Raw genomic sequence first — 20630 nt, 5'->3', positions numbered from 1 at the left:
GATTTATTCTAGAATTGCTTTATATTACACTGATTTTATTTTTTATGACTTAAGTAGACTTATTATTAAATACTCAGCTTATTTTGTCTGATGCAAAATATTCAGGCAATCTTCTGTATTCATCTGTTCCCTTCACGAGAGGATGGTTATTCTTGTAATAGTTCTTTGTCCAGCAGGTGGCACTATTTAACTTCAAATATGAGCTCTATAACGCATGACCTTGTAATTTATCCTCCAAAGGGAACATTTTTGATAGTGAAAGAGGACACTATTAATAGTTACACTCTGGCAGTAGACATAACTGGAACCGTCCCAGTCTAGCCAATCACTCTGTCCATAAACAGACGATCCAATTTAAGTATATTCATTCAATAAATATTAAGCATCCACTATGTGCTAGACAATGTAGGGATGGAAAGATAAATAACACAACGTATCCTGACTCTGAAGGAGCTTTAAGATTCAAAAAGTAATGATACATTGTAAATCTGTATTTGAAACATACTTAGTTTATTTCCTATATACACTGTTTATGCATATATACAAAACCATGTGCAATATGTGAAAGAAAATATAAATTAGTGCTATTTGGTATTTTATAGCCATAATCTATCTAAAGGTAAATTGATGGAAAACACAGATCCTATTATGTTTCTGTAATTAGTTGTAACCACCAAATGTGTTATTAGTCTTAATAATAGAAGGTCCATGTAGTTTTCTCATTTGTTCATATATTTGATATTGTCCATTTATTAAGTATAATTAAGACACATTTGAGTGTCTTCATTGGTTTGCAGTTAAAATGAATGAACTGAAAAATTTTGTTTAAGTTTAAAATAAGTGGTGTTTTCTTTCATTGAAGGTTCTCAGAGCACATATACTGCCATTGACTAACGTTGCACTTAATAAATCAGGCTCATGGTAAGGTTCTCTGTTTATTTAAAACAGTTTATTAGACTTTATTTTTTAGAGCAGTTTTAGGTTCACAGCAAAACTGAGCAGAAGGTACAGAGGTTTCCTATAAAGCGTCTGCCTTGTGCCCCTGCACACAGCTTCCCTCACCATCAGCGTCCCCCACCAAGACCTGCATCTGTCACAGTTGTAGCCGATATTGATAGCGACACATCATTATCACGAAAAGTTCATAGTTTACATTAGGGTTGACTCTTGGTTTTGTACATTCTGCAGGTCGGCAAATGTATAATGACATATATCCACTGTTGTGGGATCACACAGAGCAGTTTCACTGCCCTAAAATCCTCTGTGCTCTGGTTCTTTATTTCTATGTGTAAATCTGTGTCTATTTCTATTCTTTATTTCTAAGTTTTAATAATCAAGGGATAAAAGTTTTAAAAGTATACATGTAAGGAATACAACAGGATGATTTGATATACATATACATAGTGAAATGATAACTACAATCAAGTTAATTAACATCTCATCTTCATAGTTACCATCTTTTGTGTGTGTGATGAGGGCACCTGACATCTATTCTTTCAGCATATTTCCGGCATTCAATACAGTATTATTAACTGTAGTCATCACGTCTGTGCGTTAGATCTTTAGGCTTATTCATTCTATGTAACTGCAACTTTGTACCCTTTGACCAATGTCTTCCCATTTCTCCTCCCCAGTCCCTGGTAACTACTGTTCTACTCTCTGCTTCTGTGAGTTCAACTTTGTTGTTGTTTAGATTGCACATATAAGTGAGATCATATGGTATTTGTCCTTCTGTGTTTGGCTTATTTCACTTAGCATCATGTCCTTCAGGTTCATCCATGCAGTAGCAAATGGCAGGATGTCCTTCTTTCTCATGGCCGAATAATATTTCATTGTAAACATATATATGCACCACATTTTCTTCACCTATTCATCCTTTGACAGATATTCAGGTTATTTCCATATCTCGGCTATAGTGAACAATGCTGCAGTGAACATAGGAGTGCAGGTATCGCTACGAGATCCTGATTTCGTTTCCTTTGGATATATACCCAGAGATGAGATTGCTGGATCATATGGTAGTTCTATTTTTTTTTTTTTTTGGTAACCACCATCCTCTGTTCCATAATGACCATACCAATTTACATTCCCCAAGAAGCTAGGAGGAAAATGCCTAGAAGAGAACCACAGATATACTGCCTTGTCAGCCTTCCTGTTTAGTTGGGTGTAGATCAGAATTTGTTTCACCTTTTATCATAACCACTTGTCATTAAGACTGGCTTTTCAATTTTGTGCTTTTTGTTCTGTGCTTGGGAAATATTTTTCCTAATGGAGTATTTAAGGAATAACTAAGATACTCTTAATTTAAGCTATTAGAGGTCAATATATTGATACTAACGATTCCTATAGTAGAATAGTCACGTTCAAGGATTGTTAAATATTAAACAAATATTTATTGAACACTTAGTGTGTCAGTCATGTTCCAGGGCCTAGGGATGATGGTGGTAAACCAGGCGGGTAGAAGAACTAGCATGTATGAAAGAAACAATACAGTTCTTCAGAGACTAGTGGGAAGGGGAATGTGGCTGATCAGGGTGTGCTTTCGGGAGAAGTTGAGGTCCCAGGTGTAGCCAGGACTGCTGGCCTTGCGGACCACAAGCAAAGTTTGAATTTTCCTCTAGATCACTGGGAAGCCACCTGAGGAAGTTTAAACAAAATAAATCCAATTTTGGTGAGGGAAATAGATTTGTAAGGGACATGTGTGAGTCAAGCCCTATTAGAAGGTGGTTTTATTTGTTTGGGCAAGAGATGGAGACAATGGAGCTGGTGAGAAGTGACCCTACTAGGGATGTATTCTGAGACTGGGCTAATAGAATTTACTGATAGATTGTGTGTGGGATGTGAGGGAAAGAGAGGCATCAGAGGTGATGCTAAGACTTTATGGTCTGACCAACGGGAAGAATGATGTTATTTGTTGAGATATATTAGAGTTTCAGAAAATGTTACTGATTATTAATATTATTTAATGATGTAACTATTTATATTGTAAGAATGATTATTGGAAGGATTACTCTTTATTTTATTTAGTAACTAGTAACTCCTTTTTGGGTTTGGGTTAAAATTGGAAAGTTTCCAGGTCAAAGGTTAGCTATTGCTCCCAATTTGTTTGTTCTGCCTTCACAACTTCCATTGTAAAAAGCAAGGTAAATGGGGTTATAATTTTGCAGGCAAAAGCAATGAGGTCTTTATTAACACATTGCTAGTTTCACCTTGTGGTGTATTTATATTGCTTGTGTTAGCTTTATCACAGGAAGCTATGATCGGACATGCAAACTCTGGGACACTGCCTCTGGAGAGGAACTTCACACCCTGGAGGGTCACAGGAATGTGGTTTATGCCATAGCATTCAACAATCCTTATGGGTAAAAAGACATTCCCTTGTTCACTTATTCCTTATTAATCCATTCATTCTTTTATTCATGTCTCCCTCTATCTATTGGGGAAGGAAAAGAGGAAGACAAAGAACTAAAAGTTATTGAGTGCCTGACACATGCTTTGAAAACCTCTTAAATACCTTCTTCAGTGCTTAAAGGAGCTTTGGGATAGGTATTGCTGGTTTCATATAACGTATATAAAGTTCAGATACCCTTCCCAGGTTCACACAGTAGTAGAGAGGTGAGTAAGGGTTCAAGCTTTTGCAGGGCTGACTCTCTGCCCTTGGGAGCTCTCTGACAGCGAGTTCCTGGTGATGTTTATAGCACTGGGCTGAACATGTAAACTGATACTATTCAAAAATTAGAACTCTATTTTGTTATAGAGTTCACTGAAATAGATATAAGATTGCTTGTCGTTTCATTTTATTTTTAAAAAAATTTTATTCTATGTTGGAGTATAGGTGATTCACTGGATAGTTTATTATTTTAAAAGTGAAATAAACTTCTGAGTAGATAGAGATCCATGTATTAATATCTCTTCTCTTAATTCAGTGTATCAAATACTGTGGTTGAATTTGTTTTCAAATTCCATATATATTCTTTTTAAATCTTAGTGACAAAATTGCCACTGGGTCCTTTGATAAGACTTGTAAACTATGGAGTGTAGAAACCGGAACCTGTGGCCACACCTTTAGGGGCCATACAGCAGAAATAGTGAGTACGTTTATTTTATTATATTTCTATGTTGTCATTCTTTTTGTTTTTGTTTTGTTTTACTTTCCTCTTTTTTCAGTAGAACTTGTTTTTTAGAGCAGTTTTAGGTTGACAGGAACATTGAGTAAAAAGTACAAAGACTTCTCACCTTTCCCCTCCGCGGCATGCTCCATTATCAGCATCCCCGCCAGGGTGGTACGTATATTACAATTGATGAACTTACACTGGCGCATCACATCATTGTTATTTCTTTTTAGAATTCCATTGTAAAAGTAGTGGCTATACCTTTATAATTAATTTTAAAGCCTATCTGATATTTTCAGTTTCTATATATCATGTATGGTGGTATTGATATAATTTATAAACTACTCTAGTCTTAATATCTTGCCGATGCTGTAAAAGACCCATATCCTGCTTTGACTAAGTAGGCAGATAATGGGATAAGTATATGAACACAATATCCAACCTGACTTTTTCTATTTCACTGACTTGTCTTTAGAGGACTGACTTGATGAGGGTTGACGAAGTTCTCAAAGTAGCTTTTAAAATAAGTTTTTTATATCATGTAAGATATCTAAGCTGATGTTTTCTGGATATAATTAGAACTCAAATTTGCATAAATAGTTTGATACTCGAAATGGCTTTCACTATTGGGAAGCCCTTGTCCTTGGCCAATTCTGTGTTACATCTTATAGCACTTAGTGAGATAATTGGCACCCTATGGAACAAGTGATAGCTTTTAAAAATAAACAGTCTACTTATTTTAGGAATAAAAATTTATTTATATTCATCCTTCAAATTCATTGTATGTTCATCCAACAAGAGCTCACGCTATGTTCAAGGTACTTTGCTAAACACTGGGGGTACTGCAGTTAGAAATTGTAACTGACCCTTTAGTGGCACTCAACATGCCTGAAGCACCGTCCTAAGCCCTTTACATATATTAGCTTAGTTGTCCCTCGTAACAACCGTAAGGGGTAGATATTTCCCCATTTTACAGTTAAGGATGCTGAGGCATAGAGAGCTCAAGTAATTTGTCCAGGGTCATAAGAAAGACAGAATCCTCATTCTCATAGTGTGGCCATGTTTTCATACTCCCTTGGAATTTTGTAAAGGTTTCTTTATTTATAGTTCCTAGGAAGGCATTTCGTATTTTTCGTAGTCAACAACATCAATCCAATGAATGTTTACTAAGTATTGACTGTGTGAAGCCCTGGCCTATGTGTGTGGGGTACCAAACAGAATCAGATGTAGTTCTTGGTCCCCCAGGGATTTTGCAGTCTTGTAGAGGGAGTAGAGGTGTCCATGGATAAGTTTAAAGATGTGTTGTAGGTGGGCTAGAAGTTGGCAGGGAGCTCAGTGAGGGCACAGAGGGATTGGCCAAGCCTCCGTGGCCAGGACTGGTATTCAGGAAAGACTCTGCAGAGAGGTGGCAGGTGTGTTCCAGGCAGAGGGAGCTGCAGCAGCAAACGCCCAGAGGAGGTGTGTAATCGTGGTTTGTGCTTAGAACTCAAGTGGCTCTGAGCGTCCAGGGCAGCGCTTCCCAGCCTTCCCCGCACAGAAGGTTTCTGGTGGGATCTTGGGAAGATGGAGAAGAGAAAATTTTAAAGGATACAATAAAAGAGACAAGAAGTTAGAGAAGAAAAGCAGAGCACTATCAAAGCAGTCAAGAAGGAAGAAAATATCGAGAACCTCAGGAATGTTAAGTGAGATGACCAAGACCAACCAAGCCTCTCAACTGGACATTGATCTAGAGTGGTTCCAGTAGAGTTGAAGAGTGGAAGATGGGCAGTGAGTGATGGTAGACTGTTTTTCCAAGGAATTTGGTTGTAAAGGGAAAAAAAGGTAGTTAAAAAATGGATATGTAGAGTCAAGGGAGGATGAGTTTTCATGTGGGAAGAGCTCAAGCATACTTATAGGCCACTGGAAAGGATCTAGCTCCTTCTAGAGGGAAGGAAAAGTTGGTGGGCTTATCTCTCCTAGGTGTACAGGGAACGTAGTGTCTTAAAATGGCAAAGTGATCCCTCTGAATCTGAGACTGGAGGAAAGGAAAGTGAGGGCCAGGGGAGGAAGTTCTCAACTGATAGGTAAGTCTTTTCAGGGAAGTATTAGGAGGCCAGGTTATCTGCTGAGGAGGAATGAGGATGGGAGTGGAGGCAAAAATGGGGAATGGGAGAATATATTGAATCCGAGGCGTGTTAGACAAAATCGGGAAAGCTACTGAGGCCACAGCTGAGGACAGAAGACATGAATGAACATCACTAGTATCTGCTATACTGTTTTCTTCAACTGCCTTGGTTGAGGGTAGGGCAGACAAATGAGTGATAAAATCCCAGATTGATACAAGTTTTTAGGAGTTATATGAAGAGTGCAGGTGAAAAGACAGGGACTTGGAGTTTTGGGATGCTGGCAGGAGTGATGCTTCCAGGTGTCATCTGAATGGGGGATAATGGACCAGGAGAAAAGAGAGGGGTGTACATGAAATGGAAGGTATCCTATGGGGAGGTTGGAGGGGAGGCTTGGTAAGGAAGAGAGAAAGTAGAAGTATTGGGAAATTGTAACTAGAGACTGATGTATTGGTAGTGAATCTTGTAGAAAAGGTGACATCAAGGTAAGGGTGTTGCCATGGGAGTGATCCCTGGTTGGGCAACTAAGGTCCCACTTGCCCCGCGGCGTGGCCGAAAAAAAAAAAAAAAAAAGATGGGAGCCAGATAGCATGAATCTCAAAGGAGCTGGGCTTTGCTTTTGTTCTTGTTCTTCTATGGTCTGGAAGTGACTAAGGGGAGCCAGTGCCTCTCCAAGCCTGAGCTGGGTGATGTGGGAGAACAGCAGCCTCTTCTCAAGAGGAGAATGCTTCAGGATCTACCTGCAGTTAAATGGCTACTCGTATCTGGTATTTTGCTGCATATCTGTACAAAGAACTAGGCTGAATCTGCTGAGAGAGTCACATCTCCAAGCTTTTCTATGTTAGAATTTACAATTTAAAACTCTGTCTTTCTAACATCTCTCTCATTTCATGTAATTCAGGTGTGTTTATCGTTTAATCCTCAAAGCACATTGGTGGCTACTGGAAGTATGGACACAACGGCCAAACTGTGGGACATTCAGAATGGAGAGGAAGTGTTCACTCTCACAGTATGTTACTAATGTTAATAACATCAAGAGTTTTACATTTTCATTAGCTATTCCTTTGGGTAAGCCTTTTACTTGTGGTTTTTTTTAAAATAAATAAATTAATTAATTTTTATTTTTGGCTGCGTTGGGTCTTCGTTGCTGCACGCGGGCTTTCTCTAGTTGTGGCGAGCGGTGGCTACTCTTCGTTGCAGTGCGCGGGCTTCTCATTGCGGTGGCTTCTTTTGTGGCAGAGCACGGGCTCTAGGTGCGCGGGCTTCAGTAGTTGTGGCATGCGGGCTTCTGTAGTTGTGGCGCGCGGGCTTAGTTGCTCCGCGGCATGTGGGATCTTCCCAGACCAGGGATCAAACCCATGTCCCCTGCATTGGCAGGTGGATTCTTAACCACTGCACCACCAGGGAAGTCCCTTGTGTTTGTTTTTATTTGTAGTTTTATTACAAAATGAACTCTAAGTTAGAAGATGTTTTTGAGTGATTGGTTTTCAGACTGTAGTAGAAGAGCGTTTCAGCTGGTTTCCTGACTATTCCTAAAGACTTAAATGGACGTGCTGGGGAAGCCCAGATGGGCTTTTTATTTTGACTAACTTCAGTCTGTAAGCCGTACCAACTATTGCTTAAAACCTATGGTCACCTACCTGGCTAAAAGCAAAGGAGATGGAGGCTGGTACCTTTTGGAAGAGGCAGAAGTGGAGGAACCTGCCAGAAGATTTCTTAAAGAAACTCCCTTCTTTTCTATCCTCCAGCCTTAGAAGCCTCTGGTATTACAAAGTCTGAAGTATAAGGGGCAAGTGGCAGGAAGTGACAAGGCCAAAGGGCACTGCCCGCAGAGTGGATGCTGGTGGTATGTCGACAGGGGCCCCTGTCTGTCGCCACCACATGTCCGTCCAGAACCATCCTATGACTGCTACCCTCCACTTCTTCCTGCCTCAGCGAAAACTACCAAGCAAAAAAGTGTGATGCTCTGTGGCAATCAGTGGGGACAATTGGATGGGAAATCACATTATTTTATTCTTTCAGATTATAAATGGATTTAAAAAATAGGATCCACTTTCTAGGAGAACTTTTTCTAGAAGTTCTCCTTCTAGAAAAAGTTAAAATGGACTAGAAAAAAAGAGGAAAATCAGTGTTTTTAACTAACACCAAGAGTTTTTCTTTCTTAAATCAGAGAGCCTCGTTTTATTCATGTAAGTATACTTTTCCTGATCTTCGTACTCATCACTTCTGTGGGTCACGCTTCTTCACTGCCTCTTCTTTCAGATAAATGCCTAAGAGCGTTGGAAGGTGCGTGTCCTGCTCTACACGTGTCCTTTATTAAAATTAAATGGAGCCGAACATTAAAATTCTGAGCACATAAATGTATTTCAGCTTGCTTGCAGTCTCTCCCTATCCAGCCAGCCACTGATCTCTCTTCTCCCTATAGAGCTTTGCCTTTTTTAGCATTTTCTTTTAGACTATTACGTTATACATTTGTAGAAATCGTTTCATCTACAGGTCTGCATGATGATATCTGGTCTTTTTCTAGGGACACTCAGCTGAAATCATCTCTTTGTCCTTTAACACCTCAGGGAACAGAATCATCACGGGGTCTTTCGATCATACAGTTACAGTGTGGGATACTGATACTGGAAGGTATTCTTGATTTTTAAGAATTTTTTTCTAACCTGCATCAGAAGATTAAGAAGATAGTCTTTGTTATTTATCAGCTTAATGTCAAATCTATTCTTTACCTTGGATTCCATAGGAATAGGGACACATTGAAAGCAAATTAATTCATTCTTTAATGATTTTTCTGATCCACCAAAAATACACGCTTCCTTGGAATTCTGAGGAAATAATGCCAAACAGTAACATAAAAGGAGAATGTTAACAATAGCCTGGTTACACAGCTATTATTTATTCCAGGTACTATGTAATCAAATTTCAATGGCTTGTCATTATGGTAGGCACGGGTATCATGAATAAATAAAATCATGGCTAATGACCCAAATTTAATTTTGTCCAAGAACTTCAACTTCCTTCCTAATTATTTTTGGTTCTAGTTGCTAAGAAGTTAACTAAATTAGCCTACTTTTGTTGGAAAACGCCACTCTTGGACTTGTCTGCGTTTTGATAGAGGGACCAATTATCAGGGGTACCGATCAACATGGTTGCAACAAGAAATGAGAGGGGAGGAAGGGTTCTCAGACGACTGATGGGTAGTTTCTGAACAACCAAGGGGTCCACCTATCTGGGGTAAAAGTAGTTCTAGAACTTCAGATTACCTTTATTATTTTTTATCCACGCCTCTCTGAAGTGTTGTCTTAGGTAATGTTGTTATCTTGGGTTGTTAAAAGTTTAAGCATAGTTTTTGCTGAAATGAAATTAGTAGCCTAGTTGACTCTTTTTGGAGCTACAGTTAAGCCATCTTTGATTGGTCATCATAGATATTATTTTGTGAAAAGTAAAATTCAGACTCTTACACCAATGGCTTGAGATCATTCTTTGTACGCATTCTTGACTAAGGAATCTTTCACCAGTCTGAACCATTTCCATTTTGTAGGAAGGTGTATACCTTAATTGGGCATTGTGCTGAGATCAGCAGTGCCTTATTCAACTGGGATTGCTCTCTGATATTAACTGGCTCTATGGACAAAACCTGCATGGTGAGCTCAAGAAATATCTTTGCTTCATAATTCTTATGGCTGTACTTTATACTGTGTCAGGTATTCATTGCAACATTAACAAATTTTAAAGGTGCTATAAAATTAAGATATTATCAACAATTGGTAATTTTTAAATTTCAAGTTTCTGATCCTCCAAGTTTGAAGAAATTATGATGTAAAATAGTTTTAGTTGATTTAAATGTGTTGAAAGGTCTTATTATTTTAAAAGGCACGTTATTTTTGTTTAATGCCCCTCTATTCCTTTATTAAACTTCAATTAGAGTGAACTTCACGAAGTCTCAACACAATGCCTCCCTGCCTTTACGTTTCTGTTGCTAAGAGCTTATGTTCTAGAATTATTATTAGATATATAGGTTATATACCAAATGTATTATAATCTTAATGTGCTTTTCATTTTCTAGCATTGTAGTTTTAGATCAAGCTCTTTACCGTTTGATGCCCTTTGCATGAAAAGAGGATGCTTCCATTCCAATCAGAGAAGCATGCACTTTGAGATTTTTTTCCTAATGTAGTGGCAGATTTGTCTACCCATTCTAAATGTCTGTCCTTGGTCTTCTCTGTGTCCAAAGTGTGCCTTGTTAGATGGTTGGCTGTGGTCTCCGGTCATGAATCAAGGTAAAATGAACAAACATGTGAAAATTATACACATGATTTTGGCACAGTTAATTTAGCCAGCCATAAACATGTCGTAAAGACCACTTCTGGCCACCTTTGCACTTTAGATAGGAAGTCATAGTCTTTGTCATCTTCTTCTTTTTAAAAAAAATTTCAGCTGTGGGATGCTACAAATGGAAAATGTGTGGCAACATTAACAGGCCATGATGATGAAATACTAGACAGCTGTTTTGATTACACTGGAAAGCTTATTGCAACTGCTTCGGCTGATGGTAGGTAATCTGTTGGTACATTTAATTTATGGAGAGATTTATGTTTTGTTCGATAAACACGTGTGATTCTACACTATAGGTCATCTCCCTGGTGACCAGCTGTGATAGAAACTACATGTGCCTCATCTCTATGATGTCCATGTATGTCAGTACACTGTGTCTCTATCATATTCTTGATAATCACATGTGATGCTATAGAATGTCTGCATCACCTCCTTGACAGCCACATATGATGTTAAACTAGATCTTCATCTCCTTGATAACTATATATATTGGTGTACCTTGGGTCATCTCCCCCTAATGATCACGCATTATGCTACACTATGTTGTTCTCGTCAGCTTGACGGCCACTGATGGTTCTATCATAAACCTGCATTGTCTCCTTTATAACATGCGCTGCTCTAACATGTCTAGTGAATCATCGTGATGAACGTGTATAATGAGCTATACATCACTTTCTTGAATGTCACTTATGATTCTACACCATGTCTGTCTGATCTTATTGGTAACCACGGTCTGATGCTACACTGTGTCTAATCATCTACTTGACAGCACTGTATAGTTGTATACTTTGCATCATTTTCTTGACAATAACAAATGAAGTTATGCTATATCTACATCCCTTTAAAGTAAATATGTATGTTGTTATGCTATTGTTTATCGCACTGACGACACTATATGATGCCATAGTATGCCTGTGTTGTCACCTTTACACCCACATATGATGCAGTGCTATATCTGCAAAGTCTGTTTGGCAGGCACATGTGATGCTATATTATGACTGCATTATCTCTTTTTTTTTTAACATCTTTATTGGAGTATAATTTCTTTACAATGGTGTGTTAGTTTCTGCTTTATAACAAAGTGAATCAGCTATACATATACATATATCCCCAAATCTCTTCCCTCTTGCATCTCCCTCCCACCCTCCCTATCCCATCCCTCTAGGAGGTCACAAAGCACCGAGCTGATCTCCCTGTGCTATGCAGCTGCTTCCCACTAGCTATCTATTTTACGTTTGATAGTGTATATATATCCATGCCACTCTGTCACTTTGTCCCAGCTTACCCTTCCCCCTCCCCGTTTCCTCAAGTCCATTCTCTGCATCTGTGTCTTTATTCCTGTCCTGCCCCTAGGCTCTTCAGAACCTTTTCTTTCTTTTTTTTAGATTCCATATATATGTGTTAGCATACGGTGTTTGTTTTTCTTTTTCTGACTTACTTCACTCTGTATGACAGTCTCTAGGTCCATCCATGTCTCTACAAATGACCCAATTTCGTTCCTTTTTACGGCCGAGTAATATTCCATTGTATATATGTGCCACATCTTCTTTATCCATTCATCTATTGTTGGATATTTAGGTTGTTTCCATGTCCTGGCTATTGTAAATAGTGCTGCAATGAACATTGGGGTACATGACTCTCTTTGAATTATGGTTTTCTCAGGGTATATGCCCAGTAGTGGGATTGCTGGGTCATATGGTAGTCCTATTTTTAGTTTTTTAAGGAACCTCCATACTGTCCTCCATAGTGGCTGTATCAATTTACATTCCCACCAACAGTGCAAGAGGGTTCCTTTTTCTCCACACCCTCTCCAGCATTTGTTGTTTGTAGATTTCGGATGATGCCCATTTTAAATGGTGTGAGGTGATGCCTCATTGTAGTTTTGATTTGCATTTCTCTAATAATTACTGATGTTGAGCATCCTTTCATGTGTTTGTTGGCAATCTGTATATCTTCTTTGGAGAAATGTCTATTTAGGTCTTTTGCCCATGTTTTGATTGGATTGTTTGTTTTTTTGTAATATTGAGCTGTATGTGCTGTTTATATGTTTTGGAGATTAATCCTTTGTCCCTTGATTCATTTGCAAATATTTTCTCGCATTCTGAGGGTTTTCTTTTCATCTTGTTTATAGTTTCCTTTGCTGTGCAAAAGCTTTGAAGTTTCATTAGGTCCCATTTGTTTATTTTTGTTTTTATTTCCATTACTCTAGAAGGCGGGCCAAAAATCTTGCTGTGATTTCTGTCAAAGAGGGTTCTTCCTATGTTTTCCTATGTATGTTATTTGTCATTTTTCCCTTGTTGCTTTTAATAATTTTTCTTTGCCTTTAATTTTTGTCAGTTTGATTACTGTGTCTCGGCATGTTTCTCCTTGGGTTTATCCTGCCTGGGACTCTCTGTGCTTCTTGGGCTTGGGTGGCTCTTTCCTTTCCCATGTTAGGGAAGTTTTCAATTATAATCTCTTCAGATATTTTCTTGGGTCCTTTCTCTCTCTCTTCTCCTTCTGGGACCCCTGTAATGTGAATGTTGTTGCATTTAATGTTGTCCCAGAGGTCATTTAGGCTGTCTTCATTTCTTTTCATTCTTTTTTCTTTATTATTCTGTTCCGTGGCTATGAATTCCTGCATTCTGTCTTCCAGGTCACTTATCTGTTCTTCTGCCTCCGTTATTCTGTTATATATTCCTTCTAGTATATTTTTCATTTCAGTTATTGTATTGTTCATCTTTGCTTGTTTGTTCTTTAATTCTTCTAGGTCTTTGTTAAACATTTCCTGCATCTTCTCAATCTTTGCCTCCTTTCTTTTTCTGAGGTCTTGGATCATCTTCACTGTCATTCTTCTCAATTCTTTTTCAGAAGGTTGCCTATCTCCACTTCATTTAGTTGTTTTTCTGGGGTTTTATCTTGTTCCTTCACCTGGTATATAGCCCTCTGCCTTTTCATCTTGTCTGTCTTTCTGTGAATGTGGTTTTTGTTCCACAGGCTGCCGGATTGTAGTTCTTCTTCCTTCTGCTGTCTGCCTTCTGGCGGATGAGGCTATCTAAGAGGCTTGTGCAAGCTTCCTGATGGGAGGGACTGGTGGTGGGTAGAGCTGGGTGTTGCTCTAATGGGCAGAGCTCAGTAAAACTTTAATCCACTTGTCTGCTGATGGGTGGGGCTGGGTTCCCTCCCTCTTGGTTGTTCGGCATGAGGCGACCTGGTGCTGGAGACTACCAGGCTCTTGGTTGGGGCTAATGGCGGACTCTGGGAGAGCTCACCTCAAGGAGTACTTCCCAGAACTTCTTCTGCCAGTGTCCTTGTCCCTGCAGTGAGCCACAGCCACCCCCCGCTTCTGCAGGAGACCCTCCAACACTAGCAGCTAGGTCTGGTTCAGTCTCCTCTGGGGTCACAGCTCCTTCTCCCAGGTCCTCATGCACACACTACTTTGTGTGTGCCCTCCAAGAGTGAAGTCTCTGTTTCCCCCAGTCCTGTCGAAGTTCTGTAATCAAATCCCGCTAACCTTCAAAGTCTGATTCTCTGGGAATTCCTCCTCCTGTTGTCAGACCCTCAGCTTGGGAAGCCTGATGTGGGGCTCAGAATCATCACTCCAGTGGGTGGACTTCTGTGGTATAAGTGTTGTCCAGTTTGTGAGTCACCCACCCAGCAGTTATGGGATTTGATTTTATTGTGATTGTGCCCCTCCTACCATCTCATTGCAGCTTCTCCTTTGTCTTTGGATGTGGGGTATCTTTTTTGGTGAGTTCTAGTGTCTTCCTCTTGATGATAGTTCAGCAGTTAGTTGTGATTCCGGTGCCCTTGCAAGAGGAAGTGAGCACACGTCCTTCTACTCCGCTATCTTGAACCAATCTCTCTTATTAACAAATTCTTAAAACAGTTGGATCACTTTTCTTTAAGGCTTTTGAAATGTCCAACCAAGTTGCAAGTTTTATATTTTAATCATATTAATTTCTAACATAGCAGTTTTTGTCTACTTCTTCCTGAAGTTGATATTGTCAGAAAGATAAGTAAAAAGAAAATTTATTAAGATATTTTGCTTTTCTCCATATTAAAGTTAAGTAACCAAAATTCCCTATCCTTGCTAATTTTACCTTGATGTAATCTATAATTTGTGGTGAGACAGCATCCTTCACCTGGGCAGATAAATTTCAATTTTTTTTCTGACAACAATTTTACTACTTCTGTTTTTCTCCTTCTATGCTTATTTAACTCCTCTATTCCTTTTTTTTTTTGTTTTTAAAAAAATTTATTTATTTATTTATTTTTGGCTGTGTTGGGTCTTCGTTGCTGCACGGGCTTTCTCTAGTTGCGGCGAGCAGGGGGCCACTCTTCGTTGCAGTGCACAGGCTTCTCATTGTGGTGGCTTCTCTTATTGTGGAGCACGGGCTCTAGGCGCACAGGCTTTAGTAGTTGTGGCACGCGGGCTCAGTAGCTGTGGCTCACAGGCTGTAGAGCGCAGGCTCAGTAGTTGTGCTCATGGGCTTAGTTGCTCTGCAGCATGTGGGATCTTCCCGGACCAGGGATTGAACCTGTGTCCCCTGCATTGGCAGGCAGATTCTCAACCACTGTGCCATCAGGGCAAAGCCCCAACTCCTCTCTTCCTTAATTCTAAGGAAATGTATCTACTATTGTACTTCATCTGTACATCCATCCATCCATCCATCCGTCTACGCTCCATCCATCCATCCATCCTATATCTATTTATTGTGTTTACTATGAGTTTGGCACTTCCGGGCACTGGGGACCCGATAGGGAACAAACCATTCTCTTAGCCTTTTCTGTTGAAAGGGGTTTCTTAGTGCCTGTTCTTCATTCATTGAGTAGTGAACGCTGTTCCTTCTCAGGAAGGCCTCTCGATCTTCTGTAACCCTAGACTCATATTTGGTGTATGATGTTAGTCTTGCTGTTTATTTCATCCTCAGCCTCTCAGAACTTGTTTTAATTCCCCTTTTTTTCTCTTAAAAACTTTATTCTTTTTGGATTCCTGTCTCCCCACTCCCATCTACCTTGGAACCCAGTATCTCTTCTAATAAGCTTGGGGCTAGAGAGACTCTCCTTTTCACTCTTCTCCTGCAGTGGAACCAGCTTGCATTTTAAGTTTTAAGTGGCTGGTTCTCACCGCAGGCAAGAAGACAAACTTAGCACAGAGTGTGTGTGTCAGAGGGATAGATATTTAGATAATTCAAGGCATGTGGTCAAAGTTCTGTGTTTCAGATGAATTTATATATATCTCAACTCCTCTCAAAAAGGAACAGCAAGAGTTTTCAGTGCAGCCACGAGAAAATGCATTACCAAATTGGAAGGCCATGAAGGTGAAATTTCAAAGGTGAGTTGCTTTCTCATTTGGAGCAGTTTATTTATTTTCAAAAAAATAGGCAGCTGGCTTAGTATAAATAGGTCTATTGGCACTGATGGTACCAAGGTTTGGCCAGTTATCTCACATTTTCTGGAAATCAGTTACCTAAAGACTTTATTTTTACAAGTGTCCTGAAACTCAGCATAATAAATGATTTCTAAAACCTTTTACAAAGTATAAAACAGCATTCTCCTCAGCCATGAGCAAAAGATTCTGTTAGCTAAAAGTACTTATTAAAGCTATTAAGAAGCTAATAAAGTATTTTTCCTGGTTCTAGTAAACACACAAGTTTATATTACGCAAAAGACACGCTGCACAGCAAATATCAAGTGTCCTGTAGATTAGATGCAATTGAGGAAGTATTTCCTGGAAATATTTAACACTTAACGAAGTTAAAAATGACCTATTTTGAAACTTGAAAGCTGTAGTTTAGGATTTTATATGAACTCCTCCCAAAAGCTTATGCACAGAGCAGGGCCATCCAATCAGGGGTCTGAGGTTTAGATGTGTCCTCAGAATATTGTATTGAAGGCTGGGACTGGTGACTCTCAGCCCCTAGTTTGGCCCAATTCTTTGGTCTCATACCTGAGATAGATTTCTCGTTCCTTGTAAACTGTCAGCTTGATGGTTTCAGGTCTCTGCAGGCTCCTGCTGGAGCCCGGGGCCGCCCGCTGCTGTGCTCTCTCCCCATCTCCTGCCTTTGCACCTGCTGCTGGTGGCCACTGCCCCCTTGCCCATCAGGGTTGGTCTCTGAGACTGTGCAGGACACATCCTCTTCACAGGCTGGGAGGCCTTGGGGACTGGCAGGAAGAGGGATGGGATGTGTGACCGGGGGAGACAGGCCACAGAGGGAGCCCAGGCCATGTTGCTGAGAGTCTGGTGTGTCACACTCAATAAGCGCGTGTGTGTGTGTGTGAATAGAAAGAGTTCTCAAACTATATTACTGCATTTTATGCTTGTTAAGTATATATTACCTATTGAATTGCCATCCAGTAATGGCATTTCTATGGGGTGCCAAGCTAAGGTATTCATTCATTCATTCGTTCATTCACTTAGCAAATACTTTTTTTTTTTGCGGTATGCGGGCCTCTCACTGTTGTGGCCTCTCCCGTTGCGGAGCACAGGCTCCGGACGCGCAGGCTCAGCGGCCATGGCTCACGGGCCCAGCTGCTCCGCGGCACATGGGATCTTCCCGGACCGGGGCACGAACCCGTGTCCCCTGCATCGGCAGGCGGACTCTCAACCACTGTGCCACCAGGGAAGCCCAGCAAATACTTTTTGAAAGCTCCCACTGTGCTAGGCATTATGCTAGGCCCTAGTGACACTGTGATGAAAAAAGCCATGGCCTTGGGACTTGCCCTCATCAAACCTTCAGTTACAGAGGAAGTGGCCCAAATGGTCATCTTCTGATGCTTTAGAAAAGGTTGTAAGCGTGATGTCCAGAGGAACCGAGGACTAACACTTTTCTCTGCTGCTCAGATACCATGTGACGATACCTGGCATGTAGGGGCTCTCAGGACACATTGATGGAAAGTTCTGTGCTTTAAGTAGCAGCAGACAGAAAGTCCTCCCTTAGTGGCCCTGACATTCTGTGCCACAGATTGAAGGACGATCCCTATGCTTGTGATGACAGAAAGTTGGTTTGCAGCGGTGACATCGAGGTTTGGGTATGAAGATGCCTGGCTTGGGTTCTCATCCGCACCAGGGCTCTGCCTCTTGGTTTGCGTGGGGAGATTGGCATCAGGAGCCTTTGGAAAGAAGCTGGGTGGGGAACACTCAAAGTATGACGGAGCTTTGGTTTTTATCCTTAGAACCGTGTGTGACGGTTGGGCAATCAAACTTTACTGTCTAGATTTTAATTTTCATGTATTAGTCCCTGCAATATTTTTCCCATCCTGAAGGAACTGTTCTATGTAAGAATAAATACCAGGCTGAGAAGGTGACAGGTACTTAGTAATGTCCCCTTTCTGCTGATTAAAAATATAGTGGGAATCAAATTACACAAACCTGTGGTCACTTTTCTTCTTTCTTGCTTATAGATTTCTTTCAACCCCCAAGGGAACCGTCTTCTCACTGGCAGCTCTGACAAAACAGCTAGAATCTGGGATGCTCAGACGGGTCAGTGCTTCCAGGTTCTTGAGGGACACACAGATGAAATCTTTTCATGTGCTTTCAACTATAAAGGTGACATAATCATTACAGGTAGGGGGGAAATAAACACCATCGACTTAGTTTTCCTTTCAAATTGGCTGTTAGAGTTACGAAGCTGGATACCAAAAGGAGACACCCCCATCCCCACCAGGGTCCCTAGCTCATCTTGGTGCCTTTTATGTCCTTTATTTCATTTTAGCTGCATTGCAGAACCACAGGAGTGAGCTCTGCCACTGACTGTAAGGCTTTATGAATTCTCAGTTTCAGTTGCTCCAGGCGAAGTAAGAATTCAGTAGCCTGCCTTCTTCCTGTTTCCTACATTTCCCCAGGTACAGTCCATCAGATGGTCAATACTCAGTTGACGGCAGTAAATGTTAGTAACTAAAACAAGTCAGGACCTGAGTTCTTCACAGTGGAATTTATAGCCCATTAGAGATTTGTTCTTTGAGTGAAATTGTTTTCTCCTTGGATGTCCCCTCGTGACACATTAATATTGGGGGAAAAGAACACATATTGAGCAATTTTTCAGTGATTAACGATTTATTGTGAATAACTTATATTAGCGATATTTTATAAGAAGTGGATTGAGATCAGGTTAATTTAGATTGTGGAAAGGGGAAAAAAAATGACAAGAATATGGCACTACGTTAGTGCACTGCCTCTGGAGGAAACCTTGGCAGGGAGCGGGATGCTACAGTGGTGTTGGGTAGGGATGCCCTCAGAGGGCACAGAGGAGCGAATCTGCCTAACTCTCAGTGATTCTCATCGTGTCCAGAAGATTTTCACATTGCTTAACTCGTCTAGTAAGTGAAATGTCGCATATACGAAGTTGGCTTTATATATTGGCTGATTTGGTAGCTTCCTAATCATATAACTTCAGAGGTGCTGAGAATAATCTCCCCTTTGCCCTGAAATACCACCCCTTTCCACCTGACTATGGATAATTTCTAAAATTGCAGATTACTTCCTTTGGGCTTACGGTTAGCGAGTGTTACTAAAACATAGGTACTCCTAAGACGACGCCATAATAAAGAATGTTGGATCCTTTCTCACAATGAGGAAGGAGGTGGGAGATTGTGACAGGAAGCACAGGAGCTGAGGGCCAGGCTTTCCTAGTCTACACCGTTCATGTTAAGCCGGGTCAGCTATGCAGTACCTCTTCCCCTCAACCACAGAAGACCCTAAGAGTTAGGGAAGGAATATGTGTTGATTGTGCCTTGTTTTAGTGGTGGCCTTCAAATGCCTGAGCTCTTTTAAGATATTATCGATTTATTTAGTATTTCCCAAAGCACCAACATGCTAAATACTGACCTACTAGATGCCAGCGCTTATGAGAATGGGGGTGACACGTCTGCCTGGCCTTCAGCAGAGCACTGGGTTTGAACTGATCTGCCCTATTTCTTGTCAGACCCCAGTGTGATTAACTGCATGCATTTATTAGTGGACTGCCTGAGGGTTTAGAGTCACTAAATGGAAAGAAACTGTCCGGTGTGATCATGACACTTTTAAAAATACGAGGTGCCTTTGCGGGGAATGTGCGGTTTTCACAGGCTTTCCCGATCCGTGCAGCCCTCACACTTCCTCTGTCGATGGTACCTGCCTGGCCCCTGAGGTTGAGAGAAGCAGCAGCGCCCAGCACTGCTCCGTACCAGGGCCCAGGGCCGTCATTCCCACAGACAGAATGTGAATGGCGTCCCTGGGGGAGGAGTTGTATCAAGGCTGCTTTGGAAGAGTGTCGATCATAGTCGTGGGGCGGGCAGGAGGATGCAAATTTCACATTCTGACCTACGATGAGAAAAATCTGTTGACGTTTTGAGACGTTCCAAAGTGGGATGGGCTGCCCCCTCATAAGCTAGTCACTCAAACCTGGAGATGTTCAAAGTCACCATATTTCCACCTGGTGGCCATGTGTGAAGGTGGGGTGGGGAGATGCCATGAATCTCGCGGGGGTGTGTAAGTAGAATGTGAACTTGCCCAATTTATGACTGACATGGAAAAATGCAAAAAAAAAAAGATTCCCACCCCCCCCAAACGCCTGAGCTGCTGAGGGGCTCTGCAGCTGGGCACTGAGGCTCTAGCACATGAAACATACTGATCATCGACAATGACCCAGAAAATGTCAACCTGTAAAAACAGAGAGAGTTAAGTGAGTAAAATAAAGAAAACTAACTTTGTGAAATTTGCTTTATTAGGTAGCAAGGATAATACCTGTAGGATATGGCGCTGATTGAAGAAAGCCAGTCCATGAGGAAACTTGCCGCTTGGCATCGCAGCCAGACAGCAAGCTATCGTGATAGTTCATGTTTTCTCTTTGTCCACAAGTCAACGTTTCATACACTGTCGTTAGCTTCACAGATAAGACCATTAAAGCTGATGGACTTATATCGTTCCTTGATATTATTTGGTAGAGATGACAGGAACAAGCATACTGTGTGGCAAATGTCACTGGTTATTTCAGTTTTCTTTCTGGATAGCATCACAATACTGATAAATAAAACGAGTAATGTAACAACGTGTCTCCTAGATTCTACTTCGAAGCCTATTATTATAATTTCTGTTGAATAAAGTTTTTGGAGAAAA

General features: G+C 40.7%; 1 protein-coding gene across 3 annotated transcripts in view; it reads left to right on the top strand.

Annotated features, from left to right (window-relative positions):
* The window catches only part of DAW1 (dynein assembly factor with WD repeats 1), a 27481-nt gene extending 6851 nt beyond the window's left edge, over nt 1-20630 (top strand). Inside the window, exons 4-13 of one of the 3 annotated variants that reach the window (XM_022567881.3) lie at nt 863-921; nt 3240-3362; nt 3989-4088; nt 7116-7223; nt 8742-8848; nt 9759-9861; nt 10655-10769; nt 15793-15869; nt 17939-18101; nt 20243-20630. In XM_022567881.3, the coding sequence (XP_022423589.2) occupies nt 863-921; nt 3240-3362; nt 3989-4088; nt 7116-7223; nt 8742-8848; nt 9759-9861; nt 10655-10769; nt 15793-15869; nt 17939-18101; nt 20243-20277 (990 nt within the window). In that variant the 3' untranslated portion in view covers nt 20278-20630. Of the gene's footprint in view, nt 1-862; nt 922-3239; nt 3363-3988; nt 4089-7115; nt 7224-8741; nt 8849-9758; nt 9862-10654; nt 10770-15792; nt 15870-17938 lie in introns of all 3 variants that reach the window. The other 2 variants (XM_089916269.1, XM_022567880.3) reach the window with 2 other exon arrangements.

The sequence above is a fragment of the Delphinapterus leucas genome, chromosome 8, assembly GCF_059928025.1.
Source record: "Delphinapterus leucas isolate spDelLeu-1000000601 "Yukka" chromosome 8, BTC_Dleu_Yukka2, whole genome shotgun sequence".
Lineage (NCBI taxonomy): Eukaryota > Metazoa > Chordata > Mammalia > Artiodactyla > Monodontidae > Delphinapterus > Delphinapterus leucas.
Note: the sequence above shows the minus strand (reverse complement) of the source record. Positions and strands in the feature narration are given on the sequence as shown.